General features: G+C 48.8%; 1 protein-coding gene across 3 annotated transcripts in view; it reads left to right on the top strand.

Moving 5' to 3' along the window:
- The first annotated feature begins 422 nt into the window (after nucleotides 1-422).
- LOC121281120 (LIM/homeobox protein LMX-1.2) overlaps nucleotides 423-16,733 on the top strand; it is a 181,876-nt gene continuing 165,565 nt past the window's right edge. The window contains exons 1-3 of one of the 3 annotated variants that reach the window (XM_041193826.1): nucleotides 423-531; nucleotides 871-993; nucleotides 1,602-1,788. In XM_041193826.1, coding sequence (XP_041049760.1) covers nucleotides 924-993; nucleotides 1,602-1,788 — 257 coding nt within the window. In that variant the 5' untranslated portion in view covers nucleotides 423-531; nucleotides 871-923. Of the gene's footprint in view, nucleotides 532-842; nucleotides 994-1,601; nucleotides 1,789-16,733 lie in introns of those variants that run through there. The other 2 variants (XM_041193824.1, XM_041193825.1) reach the window with 2 other exon arrangements.

Here is a 16,733-nt window from a genome sequence, read left to right as displayed (position 1 = left end):
CCCCCTCGCCTCGGCGCACTGCTACAAGCGGGCGGGGACAACGTTGACATGTCAAGAGGAGGGAGGAGGGAGGGAGAGGAGGAGGAGGAGGAGGGGGGGCCGCAGCGCCTGCGTGCTGTGGCGTATGTATCCGTGCGCCGGGTCCTCCTCCTCCTCCTCCTCCTCCTCCCTCTCCCTCCCTCCCCCTACCAATCTCCACCACCCCCCCCCCCCCTCCTCCCCTTTCACTCGCAGGTTCTATTACCCACCCGCTGCAGAGAAGGCTCCATGGCACATTCCCACCCGAGCACCCAGGGAAAACCTTCATCTCGCTTCTTGGGATTTACTCCTAGTTAATTTCCTTCTTGTTTTTTTTAACCCCACCCCCCCCCCCCCCCCAAAAAAAAACCCCCGAGAAGGTTGGATTGTAACTTTCTCCTGGTGAATTTCAGCCCTTCCCTTTGCTCTCTGTGTTCCCTCAGGTGCTAATAAGTCCGCGTTTATTTAAGAGAACCCTTTTTTTTTTAAACTGAATCAAGTGCTGGTCTACTTGTAAGTGCAGCGATCAATTACTCCCGAATCCCACCCAACTTTCCAGGCTTTCTCTCCAACTCCCACCCTCCAAAATACCTCTTTCTTCCCCCCCCCCCTCCTCCTCCTCCTCCTCCTCCTCCTCCTCCTCCTCCTCCTCCTCCCCAAACTCCCTCTTTCTCCCCTCCCCATCTCCTGTGCATGTGAACGTATGTAGGAAGTAGTTTGTTTCGATTGTGCTAAAGTTAGCATTAAAGTTGGAGGTGTTGCGAGGAGGGGAGGGAGGGAGGGAGGGAGGGAGGGGGTTGGGGGCGTTTGATGCATGTATAATAGTAATCCTAAGGATCGCTCTCGCAACAGGTTGCCAATCTCTGGATAGGTGCTTCAGCAGAAGAGAATCCGAGGCTCCAGAGATGCTGGACGGCATAAAAATGGAGGAGCACCCGTTACGTTCAGGTCCTGCCACCCTGGGAATGCTGCTGGGTAAATAACGAGTTTATAACCCCCGTGCTTGAAATAAATAGATTAGAGTAAAGGCCAATCATTTCACTGCATATCGCGATTCAAGCCATCGCTGACTTGAATTGGCAATCGGCTGCGAGAGATGAGTAAGATTTCAATACCAGACGGGGCCCAATTGCAGATGTTCCCATGTAGTTTCGGATGTTTGCAGGGAACGGGAATCTGTAGAATGCGATTTCTTTATTCGGGGATATAAACTGCTGCAGGGGAGTTTCGTGGCGGTTTGGACTAACTTTCTCCAAACTGTTTCCATTCCGAAAACCATTTTGTACTGAGTGACAGATTTCTGCGGAGCTGCAACTGAACAAACCTTCGCATTTTACAGCGGTGGCGGGTGAATCAGCCGGTCGGGGAAAGGAGGTGGAGTGGGGGGTTGGGGGGGGGGGGTGGGGGGCGGTTTGGGGAGGGGTGTGTGTGTGTGTGTGTGGACGGGAATGTGTGTGTGTGTGTGTTGATGTTTGGGAACTGGTCACTTCCATTCACACTAATGTTAATAGGCAAAAGCAGAAGCATTAACCGGCAAGAAGGGTTTTTTTTAACAACGCATTATTTTTATTTCGCTCATGCAGGCTCTGATTGTAAACATAAAGAAATGTGTAACGGTTGCCAAAGACCTATAGAAGATCGATTTCTGATGAGAGTCAATGATGCTTCCTGGCATGAACATTGTTTGCAATGCACGGTGTGTCAACAACCCCTAACCAGGAGCTGTTATTTTCGAGACAGGAAACTTTACTGCAAACACGACTATGAACAGTAAGTGTGTACACTCCTTTAAAGAACGCAAGAGGACTACCGTTTATTATTATTATTATTATTATTTGTGTGTGGATCAAGGTTTTCTTTGGACGGGTGTAAGGTGCTGGTTCGGTGTTAAAAGTCGCAACTGCCCATATTTCTTGGGGGGGGGGGGGAACAAAGTGAGTTGCTATTTCCCCCCCCCCCCCATAAAAAACCCACAGTTTCCGTGGTAACTCGTGCTATCTGGTCAGTGTTCTTGACGGAGTCTTTTTTAAAAAAGCCATGACGCTTTTACCTCGGGATTGAATTTTTTTCTAATAGAATGCAAAAGAATGGTAGCCAAAAGCAGTTGGGCCTCCACAACCTGGTATTCCTAAATTCCACGAATTCAATCCTCTCAGGATAATTAATGTCAAATCCTTTTTCTTATTTTTAAAACCAAAAAAAAAGAGCGCCGCTTTATAACACAGATGTGCGGCCTGTAACTCGCGCCCATGCCTTACCGAGAGTGTATGGAAATGTAATGGGTTTCATTTCAATGTGAAGATCGTCCCTCCCTCCCTCCCCGATTTGGCCTTCGTAATCTCTCTTGTCACCCCGCTTGGAGCAGCTCAATCCTGCAAAAGACAGTAATGGTGCCATAATAAGTAGACAATAGTCATCCCTCAGCAAGCTGAAGTTGGTGGGTTTTATATGTCGGGCAATATTTTTAATTTAACAATTTTCCTGTACATAATGCACCCAGCATCATCTTAATATGAGCCATAATGCCGAGATTTACAGTGTTGCACACCTTGTTGGAGTTCATTGGGTGGACTGTACATATTACAGTATCTGAATGGGAGAGAGAGAGTCATTCTAACATGATTATGTACTGCATCTATTTTTCTAAAAAAAACACCCACAAGAGCTCTGATTATATATCCAAAGGAATGACTTGAGCCTTGGAAATAAAATCATGCCACAAACCTCAAATGATGCCTTAGATATTTCCCTTCTCCATAATTATCTTAATCAGAAACAGCAAAATGAAATCGGCAGCGGCAATCGTTTACGATAAAGTAACCAGTGTTTGTACAAGTTAAAACAGAATGGAATAGAGAGAGAGAGAGTCTGTGTGTGTGTGTGTGTGGAATAGTATGTGTATGTGCGCTTAATTCCCATTCCCAGGTGTATCTGCTTTTCCTCCGACGAGTTGTCTATTTATTTTATTATAATTTTGAATGTCCCTTGGTTTAGGGGGAGGGCGGGTGTCCTGAAAGGTGGAGACAGATTCATCACTTGGTCCAGAGCCCGGCCGTTCGTTAACCAGAGTAAAGACCTGGCACATAACGCCATCTAAATATATATATTTTATATAATGTATATGTGTGCGTCTAAATACATATATACACACACATATATATATATATATATCACACACACATTAAAAAAAACACACACATTCCGGCAAAATAAGACCACACGGCCCCGAATCCCCTCAAAGTCAAAACGGTTCAAACCTGGGACAGTTCTTAAAAATCCCCACAAATTTGCCTCCCTCCACACAGCCGGCAGGAATAGCCCCGGTTGCATAATTCGTGCCGTTCCCCATTTTCTGTTGCCTCGAGTGTCGAGTTGGCTTCGGCTTTCGGCTGAGAATCAGCCAGATTGGGAAGCTAACTCCCCGTCCACCGGCCAGTTTCGGATTTTCCGCACCGCAGATACATTCCTGGGACAACATTTATTTATATATCTATATATATATATATATATATATAGATATAGATATTCTAAAAGGGTGAGAATTTGTCTTGAGGCGTCAGAGGGGATTTGTAAAAAAAAAATGATCATTTGTTTTGGGGACGAGGGTGGCAACTCTGCTCCTGGAGAGTTTGGTTTGAGTGGCGGTGCCTCTATCCGCTCTTCACCCTCGCAGCCTCTGTCTGCAGCCGCACATCCAATGGTTATGGTCAGGTGGGGATATTTGTACAAAGTTCTAAATATGAGAGGAGATGATATGACCCCCCGCCCCCATCCCAGCTCTGCATTTTTTTTTAATGACATTTTGAAACGCAAGTTGAGTTCAGCCTTTATACTTCCATCATCTGTTAGAAGCCAATCACTGTGACACAGCCTTGCCCTGAAAAAGGCCTTTCACTCAACTTAGACCGTTGGTTAAATACATCTTCCCGTGCCAGTTGCGTCGATTGTGGTGGGGCTACTGCGGCCCAAGTTTGCACTCCCATCTAAAGCCTCGAGATTCGTTCTTTCAACAAGGTGCATCGACCGGGCTGTTAGATTTAAACGCTCGTTCAGAATGGAGAATTTCTCTATCTCTCTCTCTCTCTCTATATATATATATAAGCTGTTCAAGGCTCCCGAAGCATTTTTTTTTTAAAAACACAAGTTCAGCTTTGAATGTTAAAGGTCAGACATCTATCCCATTAATAGATCCGAGGGTGAGGTGGAGAACAGCGAGAAGGTGAATGTGTGGACGCCACAGGAAAATGAGTGGCTTTTGCTGTAGTTCCGTTATTTATGTTCCTCAAAACAAACCTGTTAGAGAGAGAGAGAGAGAGAGCTTATTTAGGAATATTTAAAGAAAAAGTAGCACTTTCTGTCGACACACTGGCTTATGTGATGAATCTTTTAAAGATTTAGTCGTTGTTAAAGAATTCGATTTCCCTTTTTTGTGGCGGTGGTGGGTGGGGAGAAACACATTCTCCCCTGTCCCAGCTCTTACCGATCGGCTCTCTGAAAAATGAGTGCAACTTCGCTTTTAATTATAGTCCAATCAGTCCATCTCGTGTTGGGGAATTAGGAAGCGGGGGGAAGGGCACGGGTGAGGGGGAAGGCGGAGAGGGAGAGGTGTGAAGAAGGCAGGAGAAAGTGTGAGGAGGGAAGGTGAGAGGAGGGGGGGAAGGGGAGATGTAAGGGGGGGGGAATGTGTGAGGGGGGAATGTGTGAGGGGGGAAGGGGGGAATGTGTGAGGGGGGAAGGGGGGAATGTGTGAGGGGGGAAGGGGGGAATGTGTGAGGGGGAAGGGGAGATGTGTGAGGGGGGAAGGGGGAATGTGTGAGGGGGGAAGGGGGAATGTGTGAGGGGGGAAGGGGGAATGTGTGAGGGGGAAGGGGAGATGTGTGAGGGGGAAGAGGGGAGATGTGTGAGGGGGGAAGGGGGAGATGTGTGAGGGGGAAGGGGGGAATGTGTGAGGGGGAAGGGGGGAATGTGTGAGGGGGAAGGGGGAATGTGTGAGGGGGAAGGGGGCAATGTGTGAGGGGGGAAGGGGGGAATGTGTGAGGGGGGAAGGGGGGGATGTGTGAGGGGGGAAGGGGGGAATGTGTGAGGGGGGATGTGTGAGGGGGGAAGAGGGGGATGTGTGAGGGGGAAGGGGGAATGTGTGAGGGGGAAGGGGGAATGTGTGAGGGGGAAGGGGGGAATGTGTGAGGGGGAAGGGGGGATGTGTGAGGGGGAAGGGGGGATGTGTGAGGGGGAAGGGGGCAATGTGTGAGGGGGGAAGGGGGGAATGTGTGAGGGGGGATGTGTGAGGGGGGAAGGGGGGAATGTGTGAGGGGGGAAGGGGGGGATGTGTGAGGGGGGAAGGGGGGGAATGTGTGAGGGGGGATGTGTGAGGGGGGAAGAGGGGGATGTGTGAGGGGGAAGGGGGAATGTGTGAGGGGGAAGGGGGAATGTGTGAGGGGGGAAGGGGGAATGTGTGAGGGGGAAGGGGGGAATGTGTGAGGGGGAAGGGGTGATGTGTGAGGGGGGAAGGGGGGATGTGTGAGGGGGGATGTGTGAGGGGGAAGGGGGGGATGTGTGAGGGGGGAAGGGGGGAATGTGTGAGGGGGGAAGGGGGGGATGTGTGAGGGGGGAAGGGGGGAATGTGTGAGGGGGGATGTGTGAGGGGGGAAGAGGGGGATGTGTGAGGGGGAAGGGGGAATGTGTGAGGGGGAAGGGGGAATGTGTGAGGGGGGAAGGGGGAATGTGTGAGGGGGAAGGGGGGAATGTGTGAGGGGGAAGGGGTGATGTGTGAGGGGGGAAGGGGGCGATGTGTGAGGGGGGAAGGGGGGATGTGTGAGGGGGGATGTGTGAGGGGGGATGTGTGAGGGGGGATGTGTGAGGGGGGAAGGGGGGAATGTGTGAGGGGGAATGTGTGAGGGGGGAAGGGGGGAATGTGTGAGGGGGGAAGAGGGGGATGTGTGAGGGGGGAAGGGGGAGATGTGTGAGGGGGAAGGGGGGAATGTGTGAGGGGGGAAGGGGGCAATGTGTGAGGGGGGAATGTGTGAGGGGGAAGGGGGAGATGTGTGAGGGGGAAGGGGGGAATGTGTGAGGGGGGAAGGGGGCAATGTGTGAGGGGGGAATGTGTGAGGGGGAAGGGGGAGATGTGTGAGGGGGAAGGGGGCAATGTGTGAGGGGGGAAGGGGGGAATGTGTGAGGGGGAAGGGGGAGATGTGTGAGGGGGAAGGGGGAGATGTGTGAGGGGGAAGGGGGAGATGTGTGAGGGGGAAGGGGGAGATGTGTGAGGGGGGAAGAGGGGGATGTGTGAGGGGGAAGGGGGCAATGTGTGAGGGGGGAACGGGGGAATGTGTGAGGGGGGAACGGGGGAATGTGTGAGGGGGGAAGGGGGGAATGTGTGAGGGGGGATGTGTGAGGGGGGAAGGGGGGGATGTGTGAGGGGGGAAGGGGGGAATGTGTGAGGGGGGATGTGTGAGGGGGGAAGGGGGGGATGTGTGAGGGGGGAAGGGGGGGATGTGTGAGGGGGAATGTGTGAGGGGGGAAGGGGGGAATGTGTGAGGGGGAAGGGGGGGATGTGTGAGGGGGGAAGGGGGGATATGGGAGGGGAAGGGGTTAACTAATTGCATGATGCGGGTCATGTTGATTTTCTCTCAGTGAAGTTTGGCGGTGCGGGACTGAGAAGTGCCGCAGGACTTTTTTAAACGTTTCTGAGAGTTCACATGTCAGGTTGGGGCACAGAGATGGCCTTTATACATAGCCAGAATACTGCAAGAAAAAAAGCACACCTCATCCCTACTCCGCGTTATGACAAATACCGTGAACTCCTTCGTGCGTGACGAGAGTTATTCTTCAAACTTTTTAAAATGTTAAAAGATCGCGAATAGAAAGTCTTCGCAATAGTAGGTGGTTGACGCCAGGGGGGGAATCCAGCAAATCATCTACCTGTCCATGTTTAAATGGCACCGAAGCCTAACCTATAATTACTTGTAGGGGAATTTCCATTTTCAACTTTATTCGGGAGTTTGGTCGCTGTCTGGAGTCTGGGACTTTGAACAGTCAGCTAAACTTGGAAAATCACCAAGATTTTTAAGCCCATGGACAGTCCTTCCCGAGGGCTAGAGCCGCACCGCTGCATTAAACACTCTCAGTCCAGCTGTGAGGTTTGGACACCTATGGTACCTTCAGTTAATTATTTTTGATGGCTTTTTAATGTTCAGGAATTAGGAGGGCTAACCCTCGAGAGAATAAGTTCAATACAATTTTTCCACTTCTGCGATTAGAAGGGGTTAACCTATGGGCGAAAACGAGCCTAAGGTCTGAAGTGTTCAGGTAGCTTCCAATAGGCGTCAGAGAGCGCGGCAAAGTCCATCTGAAAATAACGCATTTAGACCCGAAGCGACATTGAAGGATTTTTTTTTTTAAAAACCTACCATTTATGAAGTTCAGTGACGGTCGATTCTTTAAAATGTCAACGAGGGAAAATCCGTTTTCAACAGACGTTTCACGCAGAATAATTAAAATCCGTTTAAATTGGCTTTAACTCGGGGATGCAGGAAACGATGGAACTGGAAAAGAACGATTTTTAAAACAGGAAGCAAGACCGTTCGGAATTAAAGAATAAATGCAACCGCGCGTATGATGGGCTGCATTTTTTAACAATTAAAGGCGAACACAGGCGTGTCCGAATGAAGCAACGCGCTATGAAAGGATTCAATATTCCGCCTTTCAATCGTACAGTCTCTATTCCTACTCCTCCGAATTAAATCCACAGCTGATTGATTTAAAACGATTTTGACTGGCTGCAAATGATGATTCTGCTCTTTCTCGGCAGCTGGTAGAAATTGTGCGTGACTCAATTTTTGTAATAGGTGCCAGACATCAAATCGAGCGCATCGAAATTATAAAAATGATAAGCAGATATTTTTTTCTCTAACAGTGGTTGCTATGATCTGTGAATTATTGTTCCTGTTAGGACAGAATAATGAACGTGTAGGGGTGTGTACTGATGACTGGGTTGTCGAGGTAATAGCTCTCTTAAGTAAATTGCAAAACATATCAAGATTGTCGTAAAATACATTAACTATGATATAGGTGTAAAAAAAAGGATTGGGAAAATTTGTAAGGCTGTAATTTAATTGAAGGATTGATGCTAGTCTCCGAGTCACCAGAGTGAAGCTTCAATGCAGAACAGAACCCCAAGGTTAACTTGCTGCTTATGCTCTTGTAATTATTACACCGGTTTACAGCCGACTGTCACATCCCCATTACCCTGGAGAGTTACAGAAACTAGCAAGCCTGCCAGTCATTTAATTATTGTTGTGGACAGTTAATTGACAGAATCAGAAAAAAAATACTACCACCGTCCATGGAATTATGATAAAGTATGGGGTTACATATTCGCGGAAACTCCTCATTTAATAATGTTGTGCGACACCAAGGAATTTGTTTTAACAAAAAAAACATACAATTTAAAGACTTTATAAACGCGCGTTTTGTCGCTTACCAGGATTTCTCTGCTAATACTAAACTTGGGTTACCGAGAATTTGCAAACACTTGCCTACACGTTTGCATACTGTCTAGGCTGTAATGTGTCTGACTGATGCTTGGTAGAGTGCTTAGTCTGGAGTTTCTGATCTAAAGTCCCCAACATATTTATTCTGTGTCCGATTCCCTGAATTCACAAGACAAGGGCTCAATTTGTTTCACTTATTTCTTTTTTTTGTGTGAGTTTCTGACTTAAGCCTGGTTCTTAGTTATTTTGGAAGATTTTCTTTTGCCAAATATTGGGCTTTCCAGAGAGAATCAGTGTGATGTCATTCTTAAAAAATAAAGGGTCTACCCCACATAGCTGTCCACTGCATTATCACACTTCATGCCTGTCACTAAAATTTAGGCCCTTTTTATATATAGGGTTTTAACATGGCCACTTCAATCACTGGGGCATAATAGTACTCTGCTAGAAGCCTGGCAACTAACAAAAGACAACAACTATTGCTTTACATCAACTTTTGTCAGGCATTCACCAGGCTTCCCAACAGGGTCTTAAGTGGTTAGTGGCAACAATGTGAATTTCATAGCTACAGCATGAAAATCCATCACCATGGATACTGGCAGTAAATGCTTACATAGGGAAATCTTTGTTGAGGTTATTGAGCTTCTGGAAGATTTTCTTTAAATGCAGACTGGTCTAACATTGTGTTTCCTTAACATTGGCCGATAGCTGTGGTCACTCTGTAGTGCAAAGTTCAAAATACTGAATCAAATTCAGCTTGGTTTTCCTAACTCCGGAGTCCAGCTACACCCTGTAGATCCGACGCGAAATTATTTAAGTGTACAAATAAGTTACACGTTGACCTGACATGTTAAATGGTGCAGCTGAGATCTGTAAACTGTTCTGTAGCAGAATAGTTTATACTTATTAACCTCTGTTGAATCGTGATACCTGGTGTGACATGACATGGCAGCCTGCTGTGAACACTACCTCAGACTGACAGCGAGAAACATTTAATGAGATGGGATGCAGCCGCATAAGTCAACAGCTCTTTGGAAGAACACTGGTTCTGAAATGCTTTTACAAGTAGGTATGTTCAGCATGGTAACCTACAGTTTTTTTTCCTCTGTGCTTTTTTATTGGACCAGCTTGAATATGATAAGCAGCCCGCAAATTGCAAAAGCTGATCATAACTTTTATTTAAACATTCCAAAGAAGCTGATATTTTACCTTATGATGTATCTATTCAGGCCACAAGGAAATGTGATTACGTAAGTGTGGAGTCAAATCTTTAGAATTACATTGATAACTGGAATATTAGAGTTCGCACTTTCCAAATTGGGGGCACAACCAAATGCTATGTACCCAAGGGCTTTGCCTACACAAAATATTTATAAAGGACGGAATCCAACCTGGAGGCTATCTGATTTTATGAAAAGCTGATTTTTTTTTTGTATAGGCAGCGTATTTAATATTACCTGTTATTTAAAGAAGTGAACGAAATATGGGACGATTAATTTTAAAAAATGAATTTCTTTGGAAGTTTTTTTCAGTGAATCAAGCCGAATACATTAATTTTGTTTATTGTGAGGGCTTATAGTGGGTAAAGTAAAGACATCATACTGTGACTGTATGTGATTTAGACCCATTGGCTGAAATTTTCCAGCCCTGATGGTGTCGGGCGTCATGGTGGGGCAGTGGGGGGACAACATGGCAAGAAGGCCAAAAATCGCTTTTATGCTGTTGGGAAACCAGTTTGTGATTGTCCACACCCCATGGTGGGCTGCGTTTTCTGCTGCCGCATATCGGGAATGTCATTTTAATATATTTGCATCTAATTATAAGCCCCGCTCGCTGGAACCACCCCTCCCACCCCCCCACCCCTCCAATGTTACTGTTCACATTGACATGCAGCTGGTGACCTGAACATTGGAGGTGAGTGCACACAACTGGCTTCCAGTGTGGTTCTGGAGCAAGGTCTCCAGTGCAGGTCAGGTGGTGGTGGTGGTGGGGGGGTGGGGCAAGGCAAGGCAGCACAGACTGAAGGAAATACTCGAGCACATGCGGGGGGGTGGTTGGCAGGGAATGAGGAGGGATTGAGGGAAGCGGCCAAATACCTGGAAAAGCTTGTCAAAACTGAGCATTCTTCCACAGCTGAGACTGTTCAGCAGCAGCTCCATTGGCATGCTTGGAGTTAGGCCTCTGAAGCTTTTCTGCCCACTCAAGCGATGCAAAGGCATGAAAGTGCCCCGAAATGCTCCAGAACCTTTCACCCCTCGGGCACAGACTGCAAATTAATGTGTGTTTTAGGGGGCAGCAGAGAAGTTGGCCGACTGAGCAGTTGTTCAATCCCCTTGTGAAAGGCGGCCATGGCGCAGTTGCTAGTGGAGGTGCTCACAGCCCCTTGCAATGTCTTTATTCAGGTTCGGACCAGTATCCATCATGGTTCCAGCTAACAGCGCAACCTTGCAGTGAGTTAGGAGAATGCCTGTGCCTGAGCTGAGAGCTCAGCCTGCAGTCCCAGTGGCCAAATCAGTCAAGTGGAGTGGGGTGGACATAAGTGGGATTTTGGACAGCACTGCATACTGGCGATCCAAGTAGAGGCCAGTACTCTTCTGCATATGTGACTTTCAGATCTTCAGACTTAACCCAGAGAGGTTCTTAGTGCACTTATGTTAACTCAAGCATCTCTCTCTTTGATCCTGCAGGAGGAGAACATCAGGATCATGGAGCCTGGTGATTTATTGGAATGCCTCATAGCTTACAGGGAACAGAGAAGAAGAGAGTGACAGAGGCTCCTGGCCTGGCAAAGGGAGGAGCACCTCCCTCATGAAGGGGCAGCAGGGCCTGGTGTGCACGCAGCTGAAGATCCACAGAGAGCCTTTGCTTGTAGGCACCTTACTAGACACAGGGTCTACAGACGGCACCAGTCAATCCTGCAGGTTACCGAGAACCAGTGTCACCGAAGACTGTGCACGTCTAGGGAATTGGTGGATAACATATGCCACCTGCTACAGGATGTGGTGCTAAAGGGACATGGAGGGCATCCACTGCCAGTGGCTGTGAAAGTGACTGCAGTGCTCAATTGTTATGCCATTGGCTCCTTCCAGGGCTCCAGCGATAACCTGTGCAGGACCTCACAAGCCTCCACCTACAAGTCTATCCAGGAGGTCATAGATGCCATCTTTGTGAAGGCACAGAACTCTGTGCATTTTGGAATTAGGAAAGCCAGGAAGTAAGAGCGCTGGGATTTGACAGATCTCTGGTTTTCCCACAGGTGCAGGGTGCCATCGTGGTGCTTAGATCTCCATGGCAACAAACAGTCAACTTCGTCGACCGCAAGGGCTTCCACTGGCTGAATGTTCAGCTGGTGTGTGACCACCAGAAATGCATCCGACAGGTCAGCGCACGATTTCCAGGGACCGTCCACAACTCCTACGTCCTTAGCAGGTCTTGGATCCCTGACGTTTTCCAGGGTCCAGAGAGGCTGCAAGGTTGGTTCCTTGGGGACAAGGGCTACCCACAGAGGGCATGGCTGATGTCGCCAGTATGATGCCCTCAGACTGCAGCAGATCGACAGCCAGATGAGACTCCTGCTGTAACCCGCACTTTGGTGGAGCAAACGATTTGCATATTGGAAACGAGGTTCCGGTGCCTTGACAGGTCTGCTGGAGCCCTGCAATACTGTCCCAGAGGATGTCCCACCTCATCGTCACTTGCTGACAACCTGGCCCTGTGCCTGGGGGAGGACTTGACTGAGGAGATCATCCTCTGTCGAAGGGGATGATGGTGATAACATCCTGGATGCGAGGATGCTGGCAATGAGGCCGTTGCACTGGCTAGATGAGGCAGGCACGCTCTGGAAGTCCTCATAGCTGCAAGATTTGTGGAGGGTGATGACGAGATGCAGCGAGGACAGTCCTGACATCCTCACCTTGCATCTGTGAACGTTTGACTCCTGTGTGGCTGATGGCAGTGCACCTACCCTCAGTGCTGAGACTCATGTTGCTAGATTCCAGGAGGATGATGACAACATGCAGCGAGGACACTCCATAGATCTTCACACAGCCTCTGACAATGTCTAATTCCTGATTGGCCGAAGGCAGCTCAATTGTGCTCTGTGATCAGGGTCATATCATAGTGACACAGCTGTGAAACTTTACAAAGCACCTGATCCATTGTCAGCCTTCAGCACCTGAACCCTTCAGGAGCACAGGGTCACCGGTCACAGATGCTGAAGAGATGGGGGTCAACCTCACCCTAAAGATGCTGACAGCACACAGAGAGAATGATGGAACTCTGTGACACCTGCCCACAACATTCTGGCAGCAATGACCAGCACCATCGAGGTGCAGACATCAGTAATGTGTCTAGTGAGTGTGAGGCTAGACCATCAGTTTGGTCTGAAGATTACACACTGAACAGGGAAGAGGCTCTGGACTGAGACACCGACCTTTATCTTGTGCAGGAACCAAGGTTTCACATCTGACTGACATGAACGCTGCCCATCAGAACAAGGAGCCACAGGCAAGGAGATATTCTTGGGAGTTTATTTACAATAGTGAACATTAAGTACAAGTGATTAACACCCATGCCCAGACTGTGCAACAATTTTGTTAATTTAGTTTACTTGGTTAACTCAAAGGAGTTACATCTTAACCCTGCCGCTACATCTTGGTGCTCCCCCGACATCCACAATGGAGGTGGAAACAGCCTTTATGATTGCTATGCCTGACTGTGATGACCTTGGTGGGTGTCCTCTGGACCAAGACCTAGATGACCCCCTGCCTGCTTTCAGGGTCTGGTTGCTTGGGAATGGCACTCTCCTCAGCCTGTGGAGCTGGAGCTGCTGGGGTCACAGGAAGGGGGGGTTCAAATGGGCCAGACACTCACTGAGTCACCTGGGTGGATAGCCCTGGGGTGTGCACCTGCTGATCCTTCTCCCTTTGGGTGCCTGAGGGCCCCTGGCTGACTCCTTGAGGAGAAAGGGAATTTGGAGTGAGATGGAGCTGCCCAGCACCCCTCTCGCGTTGACACTGTTGGAGGCCAATTATGGTGTCAGCAATGGAGTTGAGCCTGCGCAGCACTGCAGGAGCGCTGTCCTGGACCAAGCTCTCCATGGTGGCTGTCATCCTACCAATGTTGACCTCAGTGCATTGGCATGCCGGTGCTATCACCTTAGACTGAAGACGGATGGACTCCTCCATCGTGCCATGCAGTAGACATCCCTTCCCGATGTTCCCGAGCTTGCATTTGCAGCTCCAGCAACTGAAATATAACCAAGTCCACTGGCCCCTCGTCTGACTTGGGACGCAGCAGATTTCTGGCCTCCAGCAGTCCTCCGAATGTCGGAGACCTGGGAAGTCCCTGCCTCCACCTGCTGTGGATCAGACAGTGTGATGTGCTCAAAGGATTGTGACCCCCAAGGCTACTCAGGAGCTAGGTCCCACCGAGGTGTGTGTCTCTGCGCTGGTGGAGGGGGTGGGTGAGCGACTGTGATGGGTCTTCACTTAGGGTGTCATCAGAGCCTCCTTCCGAGGTGTCTTTGGGGCTTGAGATGAGGACCTGGCTCATAGACCCACCCAGCTGCTTCCCAGATGTGCCCGTGAAAGCAAGGAGAGATAATTAGTGCATGGCAGGGGATTGCAGAACAGGGGAACTCACTCACAGCATGGTTGTGTAATGGAAGTTGCACTGCTGGACCCTCACTTGGTTGAGCACTGCCAACCTCACCGTCAGCACAGGAACAGTCCTGATCTTTGCCGGCCAGCTGGATGGCTCTGAAAGTCTGTGAGGACCTTGATGTCAGATATTCCTCCACCAGTCTGTGACCTCTCCCTTTTGTTGTGTGCCAGCTCACTCTGCATGAAGACAGGCAAAGAGAGTGTAAGCAGGACACCCGCCAGGCCAGATGAGAAATGAGAAGGATGCCTGGCATGTGTGGGTGGTGAGTGGTGCTATGGATGGGATGAGGAAATGATCCATAGGGCAGAAGTAGGTGTGTGTGAGACAATGAATGGTGGTGTCCCTTGAACTGGTAGTGAGTGAGATCCCTGTGTCCCGGTGGATGGGTGATGGGTTTGGGAGATATGAGTTGAGTGATGAGGAAGAGCGACTCACCCTGGCAGAACGGAGGAGATCATTCATCCTCTTTCGGCACTGAGTAGCTGCCTGTTTTGCAGGGCATTGGTTCTGACCACCACTGCTACTGCCTCCCACACCGGATTGGTGACCTTGCTTGCTGCTCTTTGCCCAGAAAGGGGGTAGAAGACTTCATGGCGGGCCTCCACTGGTCTGGTAGGCGCCCGAGGGAGGCGTTGCTAAATTTGGGACCCTTTTGGCAGCCATGACTTTGCAGTAGCTTCTGATCCCTTTAGAGAGTGTGAGCTCTGCGCAAGAGCACCCTTCAAGTATGGCGCCCAGGCTACTGAAGGCCTGAGGTGACAGCGGGGTGGGCGAATCAGAGGCATCCCCGCCCGCGATCTGGCGTGTTTCCCGGGGCTACATTATTAATGAGGTGGAACGTGCCGGGAATGGGATGATAAGCTGCAAAAACCTGCAATTGTGGCTGGTGGGTAAAACATCCTTTTCCCTGCCCGTTATCGCACTTTGTGCAAACCTGGGACGATTCCACCCATTGTCACTGCTGAGCTGTTGGACAGGAATTTAGTAATAGCGTGTATACAGTATTCCAGCATGTTATTTGTCTGAGATTATCATTTCTGCTGTAATCTTAAGATTACAGTTATACTGTCATCTTTTATGTTGCAGTATTTTTTTTACTTCGCTGTGACGTACATGTGTCAGTGTAATTGTGAAGTCAAGTCTGGACGTGATTCTGGAGGAGAGCAGTGTGACACACCTTGAAGAAGGTCATTTCCTGTTTCTTATTATAGCTCCAGTGCAGTCTGATGCCTAGTTTTAAAAATGCTCAGGAATTCACAGGAGGAAATCAGTAGCCATGGTATAATTGGAGTGTTAATTTCTGCAAGTTGTTTGGTATTGGTGCTGCCGTTTTTCTACGAGGGGACAAATACATCAGTTAAAAAGCACTGTTTCAAGGCAGCTGGCAGGTTGTTTTGTATATGTTTTATTCTCAGGAAATGGGTGTTGTTGGAAAAGCTGCATCCCCATTTGTCCTGCTGCCAGTACCAGCTTATATTTCACCCCTTTCCTATTTCTGCTTAGTTCTGTTGAAGGGTCATGAGGACTCGAAACGTCAACTTTGCTCTTCTCTGCCGATGCTGCCAGACCTGCTGAGTTTTTCCAGGTATTTCTGTTTTTGGACTTAGAAGGTTTGTTGGAGAAGTCAATATTGAGTTGCCCTGATGATTGAGTGATAACGATCATATACTTCCAGGGAAGGTTTAATCCTTGGCTGGTGCCAAGCTTATGGATAGGGAAGGTGCAGTTACTCTGAGTACCTGGACCAGGAATGGGGACAGTCAATCAGGGCACCCACCTCTGACTTCTGTCCACTGAGCACTGGTGGATGTATGTGCACATGGCAACACCTGGTGAGGACGACAATGGACTCGGCTGTGATGTTCATCCCAGTGGAATAGCTGGTTAACATTCCCTCTCTACTCCTTGCGCATGAAGAAAACCAGCTGCCACAGCCTGCCATGTCACTCTGCCTCACCATGAATCACTGCCCCCAGGAGAGGAGGGGAAATTAAAGGGGGAGGAAATTGGAAAAAAGAAAACAAATACATATATCATTTTTAAAAAAGGTACAAGATTCTGCACTCTTATTCTCGAGTAACACCTTGAAGATGATTTCACTTGTTTTCTCCCGGCCTTAATGGGGTGTTAGTGACCTTAGAATCAAGCTGATAGCCTCACTATCCCGTTGACATTGAAGAGACTGGTATCACTTTGAAAGAGACTTACCGCTGGGCCTGCCTGTTTCAGGCAGCAGCCCAATTTTAATATGCAAAACGAGGGCTCCGATTGTCATTTCAGTTTGGAAATGATTGGAAGGTGTGCTGCGCAGCATTCCAATAATTTCCATGGGAGGCGGAGAAGAGACCAGCCAGGGAAAGTTTGACATTATTTTTGTGGGTCCCAAAGGAGCAGGAGATCTCTCCAGAATCCACAAAGCCACCCCAGAATTGCACTTAATGCCAGGGTAGCCTAATACACTGGCCCAACCTTAATCTAGTGAGCAGCATTGCGATTCTGGTTAGGCACCTGCTTTCTGGTGTGATTTTTTTTTTTAAAAAAATGATGCCAGTGCCTCAAGATCAT

This window comes from Carcharodon carcharias, chromosome 8 (assembly GCF_017639515.1).
Source record: "Carcharodon carcharias isolate sCarCar2 chromosome 8, sCarCar2.pri, whole genome shotgun sequence".
NCBI lineage: Eukaryota > Metazoa > Chordata > Chondrichthyes > Lamniformes > Lamnidae > Carcharodon > Carcharodon carcharias.
The sequence above is the reverse complement of the archived record's forward strand: the minus strand, read 5'-3'. Positions and strand labels throughout refer to the sequence as shown.